Genomic DNA, 21,601 nt, shown 5'->3' on the forward strand with positions numbered 1-21,601 from the left:
GTGATTTCATTATATTGTTAGATGAAGATGACCCAATTTGTTGAAGATAATATTTATTTAAAAAATTTTAAAATACTTTTATTAAAACATGTTTTATTATATTTTAAATGAAAATTAAATTAATTTATATAAATATTTTATTTGAGATTTAATTTTTAAAATTTTATTAAAAATATATAGTAACAACTTTTTTTTTATTAATATTAATTTATTTAATAATCAAAATAAAATTCGATAATTTATAATTATTTATATGGATAGAGGAAAATTGTTCTCATGATTTGTTTTTTTTTTTTTTACCTCTACTAAATCTAAAAATTAAAAGGGCCACCCACTTCTGAAGTTGCCCTCCAGCCGAGAGAATTCCCCTTTTCTGAAGTTGCCCTCCAGTCGAGAGAGTTCCTAAAAAAGACCTATCTTCCTCTGCCACTCTCAATCCTCGCAGGTACTAATCTAATCACATTGATATTATTTTTTTTGCAACCCCCGTTTGATTCCCAAGAAAATCCATCCCCCATTCGATTTCCGGGAAAATTCATCCTCGTTTGATTTCCGAGAAAATCCATTCAAAACCCCCAAAGAAAACCAAAAATTTGCTTTTCTTTTGCTCCCTGTGTTTTCTGGATCTGTTTTAAGGGTCTCTTTGCTGTTGTGCCATTGGATTTAAATTTCACGAACCCTAAATCCACGATTTTTGAGCCAGATTTTGTATCCTGTCCGCGGGCTGGACTGGTAGGAAATATCGTGAAATTTTCCGAAAAATCGGTAAAAATACCGAAATATCGGCGATATTTTCGGCGATTTTTTTAAATTCTCCTCCAGTTGCTCCGCGCGTCAGATCCACTCGCGATTTTTCTCCGATAAATCGGTGCTTCATCGATATTTCGCCGATATATCGGCGATTTTGCCGATTTTTGCCGATTTTTCCGTCAATCGATAATCGGTGTCGATTATCGTTTCGGTGCCGCCCGATATCCGATATTTCCCGATTTTTCAATCCCTGCTCATAACACAAGATTTCCATTTAAAACCCCCTTAAAACCCTAGCTACAGAGTCCACCGGCAGCGCCTGCGTCGAAACCTGCCCAACACCTCCAGGTCGGGTTAAAGGCTTGCTGGATCAGAGTCTAAACCATCTGGCAAGTTGGTTTTCTGTGGGACGTAACGGTGGAGAGTCTAGAGCTGGTGAAGCGCTTTGTTCTCTGCCCTGGGTGTCTTTAGGGGAGGAGAAACTCAGTTTCGAACTGGTCGCCGGAAGTAAGCCCTCTGCGGGTCGGTTGGCCGAGACCAAGAGAGAACGCTCAGACCGGTTATCTGAATTGGAATATATCTCCAATGGAGATTAATTTGGGAAAACTTCCATTCGATATTGATTTCCATCCTTCCAACACGCTCGTTGCTGCAGGTCTGATTAATGGAGACCTGCACTTGTAAGTTGTGATGTCGATAATCATTTTGCTCTTTGTTAGAAAAAAAAAAAGGAATGGTCTATTATCATATTGATCTCTTTTGTTACAGGTATCGTTATGGTGCCAATTCCTTACCACAAAGGTACATATAATAAAACCCGTTATTTGAAAGTTTATTGTCCAGCATGTTGGGTGAAATATTAAAAATTTTATTTTGTTTTTGTTTTCGATCATATTAGGCTATTGGAGGTTCACGCCCATGGCGACGAATCTTGTAGAGCTGTTCGTTTTATCAACGAGGGACATGGTAATATATCACATGGTTCATTTGTTTTGTTTTATTTTAATTTTTTTTTTCGTTTTTATTGCTCTTTACAGTCTTGGTGCCATGTGAATTTATGTTGGATATCTTGCCTCTTAGTTGATTCTCATGGTTAATATGTGCATGTTTAGCAATTGTGACCGGTTCTCCAGACCTCTCAATTCTTGCCACAGATGTGGAAACTGGATCAGCTATTGCTCGGCTTGAACATTCTCATGGGTGGGTTTTGATGCAGAATCATGTTACTTCCATGTGCCATTGAATGATTATATGCAAGCCTTAGTGCTATTATATGTTATGTAGCTCTGTAATTGAAGTTTTAGTTGTTCAGTTGTGTTGGCTATTGTCATTACTTGAAAATTGATGTGGTATAATATTCTCTTGCAGGGCTGCCATTAACCGATTGATCAACTTGACTGAAACAACCATTGCCTCAGGAGATGATGAAGGATGTATTAAGGTGCCTTCTCACTCTCTCTTTTTTTTTTGGTTTTTGTTTCTGTTACATTATTTCAATTGTCATGCTTTTTGGTGGTTAACATATTTAGTGTGCAAAAAGATATAGAAAGTGTCTGAATTTAATTTTTCTTTCCCATTGAGAATGTTTTCTCACAACATCATGGTGGTGGAGTTTCCACAAAACTTCAGAAGAGAATTGAGGAGCCTGGAAAATTTTGAGAGAAGTGAGGAGGTGGTCTCGGGTAAGGACTGTCTCAGTTTGGATCTACCAGGGGAGGAGGTCCATTCAGATTGTCTTTATGCAAGTTGGCTTCCTTTAGTAGTTTTGTGGGAATGGCATGGGGGTGATTTGAGAAGTGGAAATTCTCCTTTTAGATTTGAGAATATGTGGCTTAAAGTAGAAGGGTTCAAAGGCTTAGTGAGGAATTGGTGGATGGGTTATAACTTTAGAGGCTCTCATAGTCATATCCTGGTAGTGAAGTTAAAGGCCCTCAGACAGGACCTAAAAAAATTGGAACAAAGAGGTTTTCAGAAATGTCACCACTAGAAAAGGGGTGGCCTTAAAGCAAATCAGATTTGGGGACTCCAAAGAGAAGGAAATGGCTCTATCCGTTGATGGGTTAGAAGCTAGAAGGGTAGCTGTGGATGTATGTAGCAAAGTTTTTATAGGCGAAAGCGTAAGACGAAGCGTTTAGTGCTTATGAGGTGAGGCATAAGCCTCAAGGCGTTGAGGTGTAAGCCTTTTAGGACTTTAATTTTCATAATTAATAAATATTTTAATTAATTTTAAATCTATAAAATAAAATTAAATCAATAATAAGTTTCATAATAAATTCATTTTTCATAAAAAACCATATTAATAATTCTATAATGTAAATTAAAAAATAATAATAATTGCAGTACATAATTTATTTTATTTGAAAAAAATAATTAATCGTAAAATTGAATATAGAAAAAAAATATACTATAAAATAGGAAAAGAAAATAATATTAATTAATAAAGTAAGTGACCTGTATTTCTATTTTTATTATAATATTTTTATAAATTTGATGATGATTTCATGGAATGGAAAAACTTTCTTTCAATAAATTTAATTATAAAAAGGGGAAAAAATGGAAATTCAACCATTGGAAATAGTAAATAGGAAATAATGCTTTAGAATTTTAGATGCATTAAAAGGGCATATGATAGGAGGCTAATGTTGGTTTGGCTTTTTCCACACAAATAAAAAAAAAGAAGAAGACATAAAACAAAGAAACGAGAGAGATGAAGAGGTGGAGAAATAGAACCAGAGAGAAAATGATATATATGAGCGGAGAAGCTAGAGAAATGTGAGAAAAGCAAAGACAAAATTTGCAACCCAAGAAACACAAAAGTGGCGACCCCGATGAGAGAAAAAGCAAACTGAAACAATGAGATTCTTCTCGTCTCTCTCAATCTATTTCTATTTGATTTTTATTTTTTTGGGCACTTCAGCAACTCCGTTGAGGCTTGCACCTCACCCAGAAGGTGTGAAAAGCGCACTTGAGGCGCTTCTCAGCCACACATTAACCCCTAAGGCATGTGCATTTTAGGGTTGACACTTTTTTTCTTATGCCTCAATGCGTTTGGCAACCACCTCGCCCTGAAGTGCGCCTTGACGAGCGCTCGAAGAACGCCTTTAAAAACTTTGGTATGTAGCAGGTAGGTTGTATTGGAAGAGACGATGTGAAGATGGAAATCAAGGATAAAAATATTAGCTTCTTCCATTAAATGGCCAATGAATAGAGACAAAGACATTTCTTAGCTAAACTAAGGGTAAATGGTGTTTGGTTTTCTAAAGAGGATGACATAAATAAATGAGAGGGTGACTAGAGAGCTTTTCAAAGTCTCATTTTCGAAGTAAGGGATTAGAGATCTGGTATTAGTGGAATGAGTTTTGAAGCATCGGGGAATGAGGGAACTATGAGTATGGGGACTTTATTCACTAAGAGGAAGTTTAGGTTGCTTTATGGCCAATGAACATAGACAAAGAAATTTCTTAGCCAAAATAGGGTAAATGGTGTTTGGTTTTCTAAAGAGGTTGACATAAATAAAGGAGAGGGTGACTAGAGAGCTTTTCAAAGTCTCCTGTTTGAGGTAAGGGATTAGAGATTTGGTATCAGTAGATTGAGCTTTGAAGCATCAAGGAATGAGGAAACTACAAGTATGGAGGCTTTATTCACTAAGGAGGAAGTTTAGGTCACTTTATTGGATTCATGAGGGGATAAAGCCCCAGGGTCAAATGACTTCACCATGACATTTTGACAGTTTTGCTTGGGAGATGATTGAGTTATTCACTAAGTAGGAGATGATTGAGTTTTTTAGGAAGCCTTTTTATTTATTTTTTATTTTTTTATAATAGATTCTTCAAAAAAAGTCTAGATGTCACTTTCTTAGTTTTGATCTTGAAGAAATGTGGAGTAGACGACTTAAAAGATTTCAAACCAATTGGCTTAGTTAGGGGGGCTAAATAAGCTATTGGTGAAACCTTTGGCTGACAAATTGAAAAAGGTGAGGGGAAAAGTGGTATCATACTACCAACACTCCTTGATGGAGTGTAGACAAATCCTAAATGCAGTTCTCATAGGCAATGAGGCCATAGATTAAAAGTGGTGTTATTTGCAAAACGACATTGAAGAGGCAGATGATCATGTCAATTGGGGTTTTTTTTTTTATGGTGGTCTTAGAGAAAATGAGTTTGAGACAAAAGTGGATTAGATGGATCAAATGGTGCATTTGTTCAACAAAATTTTCAATTTTAGTTATCAAGACCTTGTTTAGATTCTTTCAAAGTTCTAGGGGTTCGAACAGTGGGACCCTTTTTCTCCTTATTTATTCATATTAATCGTGGAAGTGCTTAGTTGGATTTTGTGGAAGGCTAGGCAGGGGGTCTTCATCTATGGACTGGTTGGATATCTTGGTGTATTTCCACAACAACTTTTTCGGTGTTAATCAATGGTACCCTAGAGGGTTTCTTCAATAGTTCAAGAGGTTTGCGTCAGGGAGATCCTCTTTCTCCTTATCTTTTTGTGATTGGGATGGAGGCCTTTAGTAGGCTTATTCATAGGGCTGTGAGAGGGGGTTTCCTTTCAGGATGCAGGATAAAAGGTAGAAGAGGTGACGGGGCGTTGGATTCTCATTTGCTGTTCGCTGACGATACTCTAGTTTTCTGTGATTCATCCCAAGATCAGATGACTTATTTAAGCTGGCTGTTGATGTGGTTTGAAGCCTTATCAAGTTTGAGAATCAATTTGGATAAGAGCGATATCTTGCCGGTTGGGAGAGTAGAGAATTTGGAGTTGTTGGCTCTTAAGGTTGGTTGTAAAGTGGGTAGGCTGCCAACTTCTTACTTGGGGATCCCTTTGGGGGCAAATCATAAGTCCGTGGCTGTTTGGGATGGAGTGGAAGAAAGGTTCCGGAAAAGGCTTGCCAAGTGGAAAAGGCAATTCATCTCTAAAGGCGGGAGAATGACCCTTATTCGGAGTACCTTGTCAAGTATGCCTATATATTTGATGTCGTTACTTCGAATTTCTAGAGCGGTTAGTTTAAGATTGGAAAAAATTCAAAGGGATTTTTTATGGGGAGGAGGAGCTTTGGAGAAAAAGCCTCATCTAGTAAATTGGGATACCGTGTGTTTGGATAAGAGTAAGGGTGGTTTGGGAGTTAGACGTTTGTCTACTCTCAATAGGGCCCTTCTTTGTAAATGGAATTGGCGCTTTGCGAATGAAAGGGATAAACTATGGAGGCGTGTCATTAGTAGGAAGTTCGGGGAGGAAGAAGGGGGGTGGTACTCTAAAGAGGTCAGAGAGGGCTTTGGAGTTGGTTTTTGGAAGGATATAAGGAAGGAAGGTGCTCTTTTGCAAAACAGGGTGGGCTTCTCTGTGGGGAATGGTAGAAGGGTGAAATTTTGGAAAGATAATTGGTGTGGGAACTCCACTCTCTGTAATTCATTCCCCTCTTTGTATGCCTTTGCATCTTATAAAGAGGCTTGGATAGAGGAGATGTGGGATCATTCTGGAGGTGAAGGGGTTTGGAGTCCCAGATTCTCTAGGCCCTTTAATGATTGGGAGGTGGAGGAGGTGGAGAGATTACTTGTGATAATTCGGGGGAGGAGGCTTAATCCTCTTGTGGAAGATTGTTTGTTGTGGAAAGAGACAAAGGATGGGATTTTCTCAGTTAAATCTCTTTATAGCATTTTAGATTCAAGAAGAGGTGTTCAATTCCCTATCAACATTATATGGAATCCTTGTGTGCCTACTAAAGTGGATTTCTTTGCTTGGGAAGCTTTTTGGGGTAAGGTGTTAACTTTGGATCAACTCAAAAAGAGGGGTTGGTGTTTAGCCAACATATGCTTTCTTTGCTGTGAGGAAGAAGAATCTATTGATCATATTCTTATTCAGTGCTCCAAGGCTAGAGTGTTATGGGAATTATTATTTGCTCTTTTTGGTGTTTCTTGGGTCTTGCCTTATTCGGTTAGAGATACCCTTAGTGGGTGGAGTGACTTTAATATGGGCAAGAAGCGCAGAAAGGTGTGGAAGGCAGCCCCCTCGTGTATCTTTTGGGCGGTGTGGAAGGAAAGAAATAGGATTGCCTTTGACAATGAGGAGCTATCGATGAATAGGTTGAAAAATTCTTTTGTTTGTAATCTTTGGGTGTGGTCTAAACCAGTTGTAAATGAAGGTCCTCTCTCTTTACTCGGTTTTTTTGATTGGCTAGGTGTTAGGTGAGGGCTGGTATTGTATTTCTGCTTCTTTTTGTGCCCTAGGGCGTCTCTTGTATACTCCCTGTATGCTTTTGGGCCTGTTTTTGGGGCTCCTTGCTAATATATGCTTCTTTGTGTGTTTGCCAATCAAAAAAAAGGCAGGGGGTCTTCATCTCGAGCTTCACGGTGGGAGGTAGAGGAAGTGAGGGATTTGAAAGGATCCATCTCTTGTTTGTTGAAGATACTTGAATCTTCTGTGACACTGGTCAAGAATTTTTGGAGTATTTGAGTTTGTCTTTTATGCGGTTTGAGGTAGTATCCAGATTCAAAAATAATTTGGAGAAAAGTGAGTTTATTTCAGTTGGAGCAGTTGAAAATGTGGAGGCTTTTACTTCTACATTGGGATGTAGGGTAGGGCATTTTCCTACTACATATGTAGGTTGCCTTTGGGAGCTACTTTCAAAGTAGTGAGGGTGTGAGTAAGGTGGAAGAATGGTTCCAATAAAACCACTTGGTGTCAAGCTTACCAATCTACTGCATGTCACTGTTTGTCATCTCAAAAGAGTTGAGTCTAAGATTTGAGTGGATTCAATGGAACTTCCTCTAGGGTGGGGTCGCATTAGTGAAAAAGCTTCATCTATTTCAACAAAAAGAATAGAGGTCTTGGTGTTAATGACCTCTCTACTCTAAACAAGGCGCTCCTTGGTAAGTAGAGCTAGAGATACACATTTGAGGGGGAATCCCTATGAAAAAGTGTTAACATAAGAGCTTTAGGAAGGAGAAGGGGGATGGTGTTCAAAGGTTGTGATGGATGGTTATGAGATGGGCGTGTGGAAGGCTATTAGAGATTTGTGAGAGTCTTTCATGAGCAGATCTCATTTCATACTAAGCAAGGGAAGAAAGGTCAAATTTTGGAAAGATAGATGGTGTGGTGATTAAGCATTGGAAGAGTCCTTCTCAACTTATTTCTTTATATCTAGTGATAAAGACTCATGGGTGGTAAATAGGAGAGGAAGGTTGATGGAGTCCCTACTTGTCTAGACAATTTCATGATTAGGAGACCGAAAAGTGACAACATTTTTATAGAATTTGCATGAGTGCCCAATGAGTGGAGAGGAAGTTGACAAAATGAGGTGGAAGGAGTCTTAAGAGTGGTAAGTTCTCAGTTAAATCCTTCTACCACACATTAGCCTAAGAAAATAGCAGGTCTTTCTCTTCAAGCACAGTTTGGAATTCATGGGTACTTGTGAAGGTGGTAGTCCTTGCATGGGCGACAACATGAGCTTGGATTTTAATGATTGATCAACTTAAAGGGAGGGGATGGACAATGCCGAATTGATGCTATTTGTGCAAACTTGAGGAAGAATTTATTGATCATTTGCTTCTTTATAGCCCTAAAGAAGTATTTTATGACAACTTGTTTTCTTTTTGTTTGGTGTAGTTTGAGTAATGCACTCTACAGTAACATGAAATTTATTGAGTTAGAATAAATCTTTGGTGGGAAAGAAATAAAAAAACTTGTTGCTTGGAGGGTCACCTCTTTGTGTTTGTTTCAAACACTGTGGAAGGAAAGAAACAAGAGGTCTTTTGAAGATTTAGAACAATTAGAATAAAAAATTAAATCTTCTTTTATGAGTATTTTTTTGAAATGGCTCAAAGTATACATAGATGACCATTCTTTGTTTATGATAAGCTTTGTTGATTGACTTAGCTCAAATTAGGAGTTAAGAGCTTGTTTTTTGTTTTCTCTTCTCCTCAAGTGTGCCTTTTTGGGCGTCAATTGTATTTTTTTGTGCCATTTCCTTAGGTGCCATTATATGTGTGTGTATGTATACTTAAAAACTTTTCTTTTATATTTTTAAATGAAAATTGAAAATTTTAATTACTAAGTATTAATATTTTAAAAGGCTTTTAAAAGCTTATGCCTTGAGGTGTGACTCTTTGAATTAGCCTTGAGGCTATAACATCAGTTTGGGTAATTGAGGCTCAAGCCTCATCCTATTCTAGTTTACATCCTTGAGGCTTAAGGTTCTAGCCTCATCCTATTCTAGTTTACATCCTCGAGGCTTAAGCCTCAAATATTCAAAAGGTTTTAATGGGTTCGAGGTTATTCTATACTTTTAGTGTATATTTTATAAGAGGCTTAAGCCTCAATATAATTGAATGAGTTTTAATGAGCTCTATGATTTTGTAGATTTTTGGTATAGGTTTTATAAGTTTTCTCATGGATCTAGGCTTAGGTTAAACCTTTTATAAAATGGCTTAGTTAAGTTAGAATTAACCTTTTAAATGTAGGGGTAAAAGGGAGATTAAGAGGAAGAAATAGGATAATTGGTGGTTGCTTTAGTAGCTAAGCTCATATATAATTATTGTCTTATTATTATTGATTGAGAAGGAAAAATATCACTTCAATTGATGGATGAAAAAGAATGGGTAGACAGCTATGCACTGATGGGGAGGATAGTGCAGGAGGATCCTACAAGTGATAATGATGGTAGTGTGGAAGACCATTGAATGAAGTTGTGGGAAAGTTGAATTTTAGAAGAGAGAAAGAGGAACTCAATTAGAAACTATTCAAAATGATGAACAATTACTTTTGTTATTATAAATTTTAAAGTTTTCTTATTATTTAATTTTTATGTGATTATATTAGGTTTTTTTTCTTTTTTTGTTTTGTTTTGTTTTGTTTTGTTTTGTTTTTTTTTGAGAATTTATCATTATTTATTTATTTGTTTAAGTTGAAGCTTGTACCTCATTCCACCTCGAGGCTTATGCCTCCCCTTATTTGGGTAAAACACCTCAGGACTATTTTTAACCTTTTAAAACATTACTAAATATGCTAACAAATGTGCTAAATATGTAGTATTCAACATTTCATTGTGTAATATTAAATAATCCACAAGATGGGTTTCGAGAAAAAGGAAACTCTATTAAGCTTTTAGATGAAAAAATAAAATTTCATCTAGTCAACAAGGGAAAAAAAAAATCAAGATTGTTTGCTAGAGGGCTATGATATAAGTTCTATTTTATTTTATTTTTTTAAGTTACATGTTTTGCATGGACAAAACCTGTTGCACTCATCTTGTGGCTGGCATTTCAATGAAATCATAGATATACTCTGCAAATATCCACAGCTTTTTGGAACCAATACCGCAACTTGTGATTAATCATAGTAATAACACAACCAATACTTATTATGTAACTTTGCTAATTCAAAAATAAAGGATGGTATTCTTACTGCTTTATATCTGAAGATGCCTCCTTTCATGGAATTAAAGTGAAATAGAAGTATACTGCTTTTATCCTATAGTTTTTAAAGTTTATGAGTTGCATCGTTACTACTAGCTTGTAATGTGTGCTTATGTAGTTCCTGTTAGCATTGGTAATCACTAGATTCATCTATGGTTTTTAGAGAATAATTTGTTCTGTTCTGAATGAAGACAAGAAAGTTCAGTATATGTTTTTCTCACTTTTTCCTAAATGCAGGTATGGGATACCCGACAACAATCTTGCTGCAACTCCTTCGACTCTCATGAAGAATATATTTCAGATATGACTTTTGCATCTGATTCCATGAAACTTTTGGGAGTGAGGTAGTCAATACTGGACTCTTATTAACATTTCTTCCCAGTGAGTTCATGATCTGGAATTGTGATGGAAACAATCCATAATTTAAGCCTTATTACAACTTCTAACCACTAATTCTGAATATATTCAAAATGTATCAATACTTATTTTAAAAAAATGTGGAAAAATTATAATTGTACATATTTTATCTTACCTGGGCTTAGAAGATTCATTTTACCATTACATTACTGCAGACATTTTGGATAAATGTAGCAAAATAGGGGTTACTCCCAAAAATGGTGAGCAGCACTCTTGAAACTTACAAAATGCGAAATGATTGAGCTGTTTGTACTAGCCATGGGATTCCTGACTGATTCTGTTAACACCTAAAATGTTTAAACAAAAAAACCTTCATCTTATATGATTCATTTAGGATGTATCATCAACTTGTTCTTGAGTTCAAGTCAAGGAACTATTTGGATTGTAGAGACAAAACGGCATGCTAGTTTATGTAGTTGGTTATGAGGAGTTTTCATTGGAGCCCTTGTTTTATGAGGAGTTCATATGTTTCAGAGTTGGATATGGGGTTTTTTTTGTGTGTTACAAGAAAGGGGGTGGGGGGGATTGGTTTTTTCTTGGTTAAGTTATTTTACAACATGCTAAGTCTAGGTTTTTCTTGCTTGTTCCTAGTTAAGGAGATATGGATTCCAAGGACTCCTTGGAAAGTTAGTTTCTTTGTTTGAGAGGTAGCTTAGGGTGGAAATTCTTTTGATTGATTGGCTTCAAAAGCAAGGGCAGGCTCTTAGTTGGTGTTGGTTGTGCAAGGTCGGGAAGGAGCTGGCAAACCACATTCTTAGCATTGTGGGAGGGCTAGACAACATGGTAAATTGTGTATGCTTGTTTCTGAAAAAGCCCCTGCTTGGCTAGTGTGGAGTTTGGAGTTAAGAGATGAATGAGCGTTGCAGCCGGCCCATTTATGCTTGTTTATTGTATTTGAAAAAAAGATGAATTCTAGAGTTGTTTATGTCTTAAAATATGGTACATGGAGATTAAAATTTTCTTTCTTAAGTTTTTATCTGCTTGATGTTGAGCTCTATAGGGTCTAACATGTCTCTCTTTTAGATCTTACTAATATCTTGGGTAAGTGTTAGTTCAGCATAATCTTTTCCTTTGGGTCCAGTTGTTTCTCTACTGCCTAAACACATTACTCACTGATACAGCTAAAGGTCTTAAAACGCCCATCCACAGTAATAAATCATTGGTATCAACTCTTCCCTTTGCCATAAGCCAAGAAAAAGTTTTGGCCTTACGTTGATCTTTTGATATACAAATGAAGTTGGTTGGAGGAGAAGTAAATGGCTGCTGAGATTTGGTGAAACTTGGGAAAAGTAACATGTTTTGGAGGTCAATGATCAAAGTTTGATGGCAAGGAAAGATGGTGATTCATAGAGAGGAGGAGTGCAGTAATTTTGAGAGACCATCAAATTCCTAGTCAAATGCATAATGAAGAGAAAAAAAGTTGAAACTCCAAGATGAAGATGGGGAAGAGTGATTTAGGACATGAGGGGCAAGGGAAATTCTAGACCATACCAACACATAGAAACTAGGGGTTTGGACACACACGGATTGATTTCTGCACTAAAGATGAAAGCAAGTTCTTGTAGCATCTACAATCAAAATTTGAATACGCATTGGGTTATCGCCTGCCATCGACAAGTATATGAGCACCTAATTTGCGTGTTTGCAGCCTAAACATTAGACTGAACCCTGTAAATACTTTTTAACCCTGTGGCTGAGTGCTTCACTTTCCTTAGAAAATCTCTTTGACTGCTTTCCTTGCTTTCCCGAAAGGGCTTTATTTATCTAAGTAATCTAAACAATCCCCAGTCTTGCTTCACCTTTTGCTCTACGGACCTTACCATAACCAATTAAATAAGCTCTCTACCCTTTTCTATCTCCAGATTACGAGAGTCCCAAATCAATTTTCTATCCAGGAGGCCACTTTAACAAGAAGGAATTTTAAATACTAATAGGAAATAGGTTCACACTGATGTGGAACAGAAAAGCAGAGGAAAAATGACAGGACTCTAGGAATCACCCCAGAAACCTCAGGCTTACACCTAGGTTCAGTTTATATCACACAAACAAGAAAATATTGAAAGCTAGAAAGTTATGTGTTTTCATTCATCGATTCTTTTAGAAAATATATTGATGAGTTTTATGTACTACAACAAAGCTGAGAAATCAGTAATTTGAACTGATAAACAAAAATTAAAAGACTCTTGAAAATGAGAACACTCCACTTTGACTAGATTCATTAGAAGGAAAAAAGAACTTACCATGTACTTGGGTGAATATCCTCAAATTTGGCTCTGGAAAAGAAGATAGTGTCATTTGCAAGCTGAAATTTAGAACTCTCGTACACCCTCTACCTATGATATACTTGGGTGCACCAAACACCCCTCTCCAACTTTAAGTGTTAGTTTGCTTAGTACCTCAACCACAATAGTGAAAATAAAAAGTGAAAGCAGGTCTAATACTATTACACAACCCCTTCTCCTAGAATCGCGTTTTGGGTAAGCTCGGGAACTCAAACCTGAGACCTCTCAAATGTGGGTGAGCATCTACCAGTTGAGCTGCCAATGGGGGCTGTCTTTTGGCACAGTCATTGACTAGGGTTGCATAACTAATTGAGAACAAATAATTCCTAGTGTCTGTTCTCCATTCATTGACTACTCTTATTGGCAATTCACTATTACTATTGTAAAATTCACAAAAGTCAACAGCTTCTCTGACAATGGACTAAATTCCTGAAGGAAACCTTGTGAAAAACCATCAAGGCTAGGTGCTTTATTCTTTTCCATAGAAAAAAACAGCCTGTCATATTTCTTCATCAGAGAATGGTTTCTCCAGCTATCTAGAATTTACCCGGAATATATATATATATATATATATATATATATTTTTTATTTTTATTTTTATTATTTTTTTTTGTGGGGGGGGGGGGGGGGGGGGGTGTGGGTGGTGTAATGTTCCAGCTACTCAATCCTGCACAACTATCCAATTGGCTTATTATGAAGACGACCAAAGTAACTCATATTTCCTTAGTAAAACTAAAATAATTGTCTACTATTGGCCCATCTACTCTCCAAAGATGTCAGCTACTTTTTGCTCCTTCTGCCATGGGCAATTTTGTGAAAATTTTCTTGAGTTAAAGTCGCCTTTTTTTACCCATTCAGCTCTAGTTCATTTGTCTCAACACACCTCATCCTTTAATAATGTTTCATCCACCCAATTTTTCCAAAAAATACTTTTAAGTTACAGTCACCTTTCCTTATTTAATTCTAGCTTATTTGTCTCCAAAACGCTTCCTCCTTTAACAACTCTCAGTCTCTCTCTCTCTCTCTCATTTCGAAATCTTCAGAAGTCATTTTGTTCGAAAATTTGAACTTAGTTTTCACATGTTGTGATTTTATGAACTTACGGTCTTCTTATTCATTGAGACTCTCCACACTCACTTGCAAAATTTTTGATCCAGAATGAAGGAGCTACATATTCTTGAAATAAAATGGAACCAGATCACAAGTAGGATAAAAAACTGAGCTGGCAAGAGCCTCTTGAAGGCTATGAAGGAAAAGGGCTTCCTGAATACTAGAGAAAAAGAATCTGTTCATTTTTTTCTCAATTGTTATGCCATATCTTTTACTGTACATAGTATACGTATATCTACATATATATACATACATATGGATACGTGTATGTGTGTTCTAATAAAAGAATTGTGCATAACATATATGCTTCAATGGCTGAGCTTCAAGTAAGAAGAGCGAGTTCCCCCCCCACACCCCCACCCCCCCCTCCCCCCCCTCCCCTCCCCCCCTCTTCCTTGGTTAGCCTTTAGTCACCTATTGCATACTTTGTGTGTACTTTGGTGTGCCTCCTCTTAGGTGCTTCTAATATATTTTCTTTCTTCCCTATCAAAAAACATATATGATTTTGATGGCTTGTATGTTCTTAGTTTGAGTAGGTTGGGAGATGGCCATTCTTCTTTGTTTGAATTATTTATTGATGACCTCTTGATGTATATCTCTAAAATTTTCTCTTTTCTTTGTTAAGTGGAGATGGGACTCTATCTGTTTGCAATCTTCGAAGAAATAAGGTATAAATATATTTACTTTAAATCTTGGGATTTTGACAGAATTTAGGATAATTTAGCTCATTTGAATGCTTTAGTATTTACCATAATTTTTCCAACTCTTCCTTTACAATCCATTTGCTATATGTTAATGGCAGGTCCAAGTTCAGTCTGAGTTTTCAGAAGATGAGCTACTGTCTGTTGTTATAATGAAGGTAGGCTTTATTTTTGACTTCTAAGCATTGGGTTCTTCTAACGACCCTGGTTGTATCAAAGAATATGTTTGTGTTATATTTTTTTGTCTGACAACATATGTTGCATGTGAATTCTTTTTTACCAACCAAAAAAATCATATATGTTGCACTTGCTAAAACTTCTCATCAGTAGTTATTTACAATCATCTATGTAATAATTTTGTTAAAATACTTCTTCGGTTTTTTTTCTCTCTTTCTTTCCTTTTCTTTTTTGTGTTGGTGGTAGGGGTTGGGAGAGGAAAGGAAATGAATATTATGACCAATCAAGGTTGACAAAAGAGACAAAAGAAAAGAAAATAAAGTTATACTTGCATTAGATTCCCACTAAAATATTGCATCCATCTCGGTATTCTTTTTGGCCAAGAAAATCTCCTTTGAGGAATTCATTAGAGGATGGTTCTTTATAATAAATTAGTTCTCCAATCTCTCTTAAGCAAACTAGAGTCACCCTTAGCATGAGATAGAAGTGATTAAAACCGAGTAAGTCACCTTAGAAGATTTGCTCTTCTGAAAGATTGGCTCCAAGCTTTCTTGGTCATCTTTTTGACCATTGTAATATAAAGGAGATCAGCATGAACCTGCTAGGCTGGAAAAAGTGACCCTAAGTAGTTCCATATGGATCCCTATAGAAAACTCACTTTAATACCCATCTGACCTGAATGATCCAATTGTAAGCAGTAGATAGAGTTCTCCCAAAGCATTCGTTCCAAGTCTTTCCCAGTCATCTTGCTGACATCCCTATTTGAAGAGAAGGAGCTCACAGCATGACATGACATCCATTTGCCAGCTACAGCAGAAAGGACAGAATTGGATAGCACCATTGTTATTCCAGCACCAGCCTCAAACTTCCAACTTAGATTACAGTGAGAGGAGCTGTCCTTATTAATCTTAAGAATTCAAAGGTGCAAACTTGGCTATTTGGCCTAAGAAAGGAACATTGCCAACTTAATCCTTGCTCTTGTTTTAGGTGATGTGGCATGAAGGGACACTCAGATTTTCAAGGAAGTTTAACATCGGTGGCAGAGATTTTGGATAGTAATTTTTTTCGTATCTTCCTAAAAGTTGCGCAGATGGTTTAAACATTAAAGGCAACTCCTTTCATTGTTATCAGCTGAGTTAAGGCAGGGAGGTGAAGCTCTTGCAGATACCTCACTAAATTAGTGAGCTTGTAGACTGGTCTGTTAGGCTAAGGGAAGATACGAGAATGATATACAGATCAGTTAACAAGGAAGTGGATTTTTTTGTTGAAAAGGGGGGGAGCCTAGCCTTAGGGATCATCCTTATCCTCCCTGAAGGTGAGGAGGTGCATTTCATGTGCAGCCCTTTTTTGGTTTTTGTTTCTTTTTTCTTTTTTCTTACATTGATTCGCATCTTTTGTGTAGCATTTCTCTTTCTTGGTATTCAATAAATTTCTTTTCTTATTAGAAAAAAGAGGGAACTGAACGACCTCTAATTTTTTTTCCCTTTTTGAAGTGAGCCAAGATAATTTCAATAGAAAAACCTTAGTCTATGTTTGGATCTTAAGAAGTGTAAGGGAAAGTAGAGTAAAAACTTATTGAGCTCAAACATATTTTTTTTATTTTCTTTAACTTTTTCTATCATGTTTTCCATTATACTTCATTTTGCTTTCGATTTTCATGAGAACCAAACAAAAGAATTTGAGATTCTTTCCTGTTTTCCTCAATGTTTTCATAACAAGTTGGTCATTGAATTAGAAAAATTACCGACTCTTGGTTCAATGGTTGGACTGGTGGTTGAACCAGTGACATTATAAATATATAATTTATATATTATTAAAAAAAATTAAAATATAGAAATTAAAAATTTTAAACACATGTCATGTCATTAATATTGATAGATTAAATTATAATAAGGATAACAAGAAGATTTATTAAAATTCTAATATTTTTAATTTTATTAAATATATTTAACTTACAATTATTTTTATAAAATAAGATTTTATTATTTAAAGTTGTTTAGATTTTAATTGCTATATGTTTTATTATTTTTAAAATTATCACATGTTTTATCTTATTATTTATTATTCTATAATATTGATAAATAAAAAAATATATTTATTTTTAATTTTTCGAAATATATTATATATATATTTTAAATCCTTTTCTATGAAAAGTAGTTAAGATAGTTTAGTTGTGAAGTTTTTTTTTTTTCTAAAGATCAAGGTTGACTATGTTGTGCATATTCCCTTTGTTTGCATATTGTTTTTAGCCCTTTAAATGGCCCCTTTGAATCCCACATCGAAAAGGCTGTGACCCAAAGGTCCCAAGCTACCCTATAAAAAGGCCATTCAAAGTGCATCAGTCCCAAGCCATTCTATAAAAGATGCCATTCATAAGTGTATCAATCAACCTGGTCAAAGGATTGTGTAAGGGCTTTACATTGGGCCTGATATTTAATGGGCTTTTGGAAGAATAGAAGTTAAAACCATTGGACATTAGGCTTTGAAAAAAAAGGGTAAAAAACAATAGGCATTGTCCTTTGAAATGGCTGTTCTTCTGTTCTGAACTGGCTGAGCGGCTCACCAGTTTAGTGGTTGGGCTGCCGGTCTGACTGGTTCACTGTCAGTTCAACTATACTCTGGCTCAATTAAGTGAATCAAACCAGATCAAGGTCCAGTTGACGGTCTGACAGGTTGAACTGGTCAGTCTGGTCCAGTTTTCAAAACATTGGTTTTTCCCTTTTTACTTCCCTTTATAGTTTCATAGATCCCAATGGAGCCAGAAGGGAAGAGGGATATCAGTTATTATATGTGTTAATTTGTGTGTTTATTATTTTCCAATCTGCTTGGCTGATGATCTTTTATGGTCAGAATGGTCGAAAAGTTATTTGTGGAACACAGAGTGGAGCTCTATTACTGTATTCATGGGGCCATTTCAAGGATTGCAGGTATTCTGCATCAAACATTTTCGATAATTGATTAGTAGTAGAAGGTGTGTCTATCCTTGGTAGGGAAGATATTTTCTGTCAGTAAGGCATATCATTTGTTTTCTTTTTCATAAACAATTAATTTTTTTCTCTGGGTTATGGGCCTGAATATCTTTGTTGGATTTCCAGTGATCGCTTTATTGATCTCTCTCCAAACTCTGTTGATGCTTTATTGAAGGTTAGTGTATTTTGTTATTATTGTTAATATCAGCTGGCTTCCAAATCATTGAATATGCTCCAACGAAAAAGTTCAATGCTTTTTGTATCAGCTTGATGAAGATAGGGTCATTACTGGATCTGAGAATGGACTCATCAGGTGAGAAGTGCTGGAAAGGGGGAGGTTCTCCACATTTTTCACTTTTTCTGATCACAAGTTTCATTTTTCTTGCTTTTCTACTTTAATTGTTGATTTCCTCTCAATTCATGTTTAGCCTGGTAGGCATATTACCGAACAGAATAATCCAGCCAATTGCAGAGCATTCAGAATATCCTGTTGAGCGCCTTGGTATGTTTTGGCTCTTTTCTTTTGAGTAAGCATCTATGCTTGTGAGAGTTGTGTTTACACTCATCTGAGGTGTTTAGATGATTAGTAGAATTTTCTCTAACTTATAAATTTGTTTGCTCTTGTAGCTTTTTCTTTTGATAGAAAGTATCTTGGCAGTATATCACATGACCAGATGTTGAAGGTACATAACTCTCTGTAATAAATCCATGCAACATTGTCTGTCTGATAGAGAATGCTTGGTAAAATTGCAGGTAGATAATTTGTAGAGTAGATATTGGATTGTATTGTATAAAATGGCCATGTAGATTCTTGAAAAATTTTAAAACTATTTAATCTGGCAGTTTCTTGATTGAAAAAACTTCTTTTAGAGAATCAGGTAGGTTCTACTATTAAACCTCTTCATTAGATGGTTTGCCATTAAAACTATTTTTATCAGGTAGGTTCTTGAGAATGTCTGGGCATCTTGGTGAGATGGTTTGTGTCATCAAGTGATGAACCTCAATTTGTAGCACTCATGACATAGAGATATCCTATTCTATTCTTCGTATCAATCAAAGGTTAGATTCAGGCTGTTGGACTGTGGCTTTAGGTGGTTCAGGGTTGGGGTCAAGCTAGATGCAAGTCTTGAGCCTTAGGGCTCAGTTTGGATGATGGAAAAGGAAAAACAAATGTTAGAAGGAATTCATCACTTGTTTGACCCTGTGGACTGTGGAAACCATAATGGAAAATAAAATGTAATGAAAATTATTTAAAAATTTATTATTAAATTCTTCACTCTTCATATAGGAGAGGAAAAGAAATAAATTCAGGAAGACATGTGAGAAAAAAGTTATTTAAGTTTTAAACCTATTTTTTAATTTTCATCCACCTATTCTTTCCTCCCAATTTTTCCCTCCAGTTTTCTTCCCTTTGTATTTTCGTCAAATTTTCTAAGATCCAAATGGGGCCTTAATGTTCTAGTCTATGTATAGAAAGCATAAGTCCAAGAGAATTTGCTTTTCAGTTAAACCACGTATTTCTTTCTAATTTTTTATTTGTTTTTCTTTTTAGTGTTCAAATTTTTATGTGTTATATCATGATCAGATATTGCATTTGATCTTCATTGATTAATCTCAACTACCTACATCTTTTCCATGTAGCTATGGGATTTGGATGATCTATTGCAAGGTTCTGGAAGTACTCTTAGGAGTCAAGAAGCCATGGCAGACAGTGATAGCGATGAAATGGATGTGGATGCTAAAGGTATGAACATTTTGTGATTATACAGTGGAGTATGAACATCTTGGTTTCAAGTATTTATGCTCAGAATTCCCTCACCTAAATAGTGGTAATTTTCTTAATCATAATCCGTGGAGAATAAACAAATCACATACAAAACCTTATCTGATTGAAGCTACTGAACAAGCCACAACAGCAGTTTAAGAGACTGGCATTTTGAAAAGCTGATTAATCATATAGCGACTCCAGCAAGTTTCCTGTGTCGAAAGAATCCACCCTTTTAAACCAGATTGGGTTTTTCACTATACCAGGTGATGCCAACTGCGTCAAAATCTCAGCTAATTTTACACCCAATCAAATCGTGTCTGATAAAATCTTGAGGAAATTCACTGCCAGATTTAATTAGGATGCCAAAGTAATTTCCGAGTGAGAGCTGGTGGGGCCAATCCAGGAACATCCCGAATGTCCTTGTTATTTGGGTTCACAAGCTGAGTAATAATAAGTTGAAGTAAGTGATAAGCAAACATTAATAAAATGCAGTTAGAGATGATGTTGACACGAGTGCTTCATGGTTTTTCTGGAAAGGGACATGTTTTTTAATGGTTACTAAGGTTGAAAGTAATAAAAATATGATCCACTTGATGATTGTGAACCAGTTCTCTATTCAGTATTAAGACAAATTTAAAGGTGCTATACTGCTACATGAATGTTAACTGCAGGAACCATTTAGAGGCTAAGTTGAAGTGCCAAACAATGTAGATATACTCTATATCATGCAAAGTCATCCAAAATACTGTAGAAGCATGAGGGAGAGAATCAAGCAGATTAGAGAATGACAGTGATCAAAAGATTAAAACCAGTACTATTTAACTCAATGGAGGAATGGTGCAAGGAGAAAAAATTCAATAGATGTGGTTTAAGCAAAAGTGACTGATCATTATCAGAATGAGAAAGTAATATAATATAGATTTCTTCTGGAAATATAACTGTAAAAGCAATACAACTAGGGGGGTTAAAAGGGTAGGACAATGAGATGGTCATTTGGGTCTGTGTTGTATTTGATTTTAACATTCCTTCTTAATCTTTGCAGAGACCAAAAGAAAAACAGCGAGTAATGGACAAGCTCTTAACAGCTCTAGTAGCTTTTTTGCCGACTTGTAGCGAAATGATAGAACCAATCCTTTTACAACTTGGTGGTAACTGGTAACTGAACATTTCTGAGAGAGTCCTCATTCACAATTTCAGAGGCATACCTTGATCCTGTATGTTGGAAGAATGCTTTGGTTACTAGGAATAAATATTGTCGTGGGTGAAGTGTGTTTTTTATACATGTTAAGAGGAACCAAGAGGATTACAACATTTCAAAGTTTTGGTTTATTTATTACCTTGTATTCTTATGAAACAAGTGTTGTTATTATCCATATTATCAACAATGAAATGAAGAAATTGATTCCATTCTTATGATTATTTGTTGAAGTCAAAAAAACAAAAAGGGACCTGGTTAAGAGAAACTAGTCAGGAATGATGATACATGCCTACATGTGGTATGTGGTATAATTGTCCACCAAATATGTGTAGTATTGTTGTACATTCCTTGGTGGTCGTATGGCAAATATAATCTTACTCCTGTTTCCATACCTTGAGGCCAAATTTGGTATGAGAGGAAAGAGAGTGAAAATAAGCATCTTATTTTTTTTTTTTCTCATCTATTCATATGTTTGATAACTTAAATATCAATGAGAATAAAATAAATAATGATTTTAGTAGGAATGAAATCTCATTTATAAGTGAGATTAAATTGATTTTCATAAAGAGGTTTCTTGAATAGCTTGATATAGGAAATGATATATAATATTTTAAAAATACTATTTCATCCCTATATTTCCATTAAGTTTTTATGATTTTTTGTGATTCATTTTTATTTATGAAGTAAATATTATTTTTCTTACTCTTATTATTTAGCTAAAAGGAAAACATTGAAACGATGTTATTTTAAAATACTTTATTATTTGTGGGGGTATTTATTATTAACAATTTATTTATTTTTATTCATATTTCCATT

The 21,601-nt window shown here is 35.6% G+C and overlaps 1 protein-coding gene across 4 annotated transcripts; it reads left to right on the plus strand.

The window, feature by feature from the left end:
• The first annotated feature begins 315 nt into the window (after window positions 1–315).
• Window positions 316–21,000, plus strand: LOC100260046 (WD repeat-containing protein 55). Of its 4 annotated transcripts, none has more exons than XM_059739641.1 (16): window positions 320–445; window positions 704–1,430; window positions 1,519–1,551; window positions 1,649–1,716; window positions 1,863–1,950; window positions 2,119–2,191; window positions 10,401–10,507; window positions 14,598–14,640; window positions 14,775–14,831; window positions 17,701–17,777; window positions 17,946–17,994; window positions 18,086–18,132; window positions 18,248–18,321; window positions 18,447–18,502; window positions 19,461–19,563; window positions 20,630–21,000. In XM_059739641.1, the coding sequence occupies exons 2-16, from the start codon at window positions 1,336–1,338 to the stop codon at window positions 20,698–20,700; spliced, it is 1,041 nt and encodes a 346-aa protein (XP_059595624.1). In that variant the 5' UTR covers window positions 320–445; window positions 704–1,335; the 3' UTR covers window positions 20,701–21,000. The 4 variants fall into 4 exon arrangements, with proteins under 4 accessions (XP_059595625.1, XP_002271081.1, XP_059595624.1 ...); XM_019222183.2 differs by having other exon boundaries at window positions 1,048–1,430; XM_002271045.5 differs by having other exon boundaries at window positions 319–1,430.
• The last annotated feature ends 601 nt before the right edge of the window (window positions 21,001–21,601 follow it).

This window comes from Vitis vinifera, chromosome 9 (assembly GCF_030704535.1).
Source record: "Vitis vinifera cultivar Pinot Noir 40024 chromosome 9, ASM3070453v1".
Classification (NCBI taxonomy): domain Eukaryota; kingdom Viridiplantae; phylum Streptophyta; class Magnoliopsida; order Vitales; family Vitaceae; genus Vitis; species Vitis vinifera.

Excerpts from the sequence above, each read along its gene's own strand:
- LOC100260046 (XM_002271045.5), top strand. The coding sequence starts at position 1,336 with ATGGAGATTAATTTGGGAAAACTTCCATTCGATATTGATTTCCATCCT. Across the intron at positions 17,995-18,085 it reads CTGTTGATGCTTTATTGAAG|CTTGATGAAGATAGGGTCAT; the intron begins GTTAGTGTATTT and ends TTTTTGTATCAG. Across the intron at positions 18,503-19,460 it reads CACATGACCAGATGTTGAAG|CTATGGGATTTGGATGATCT; the intron begins GTACATAACTCT and ends TTTTCCATGTAG.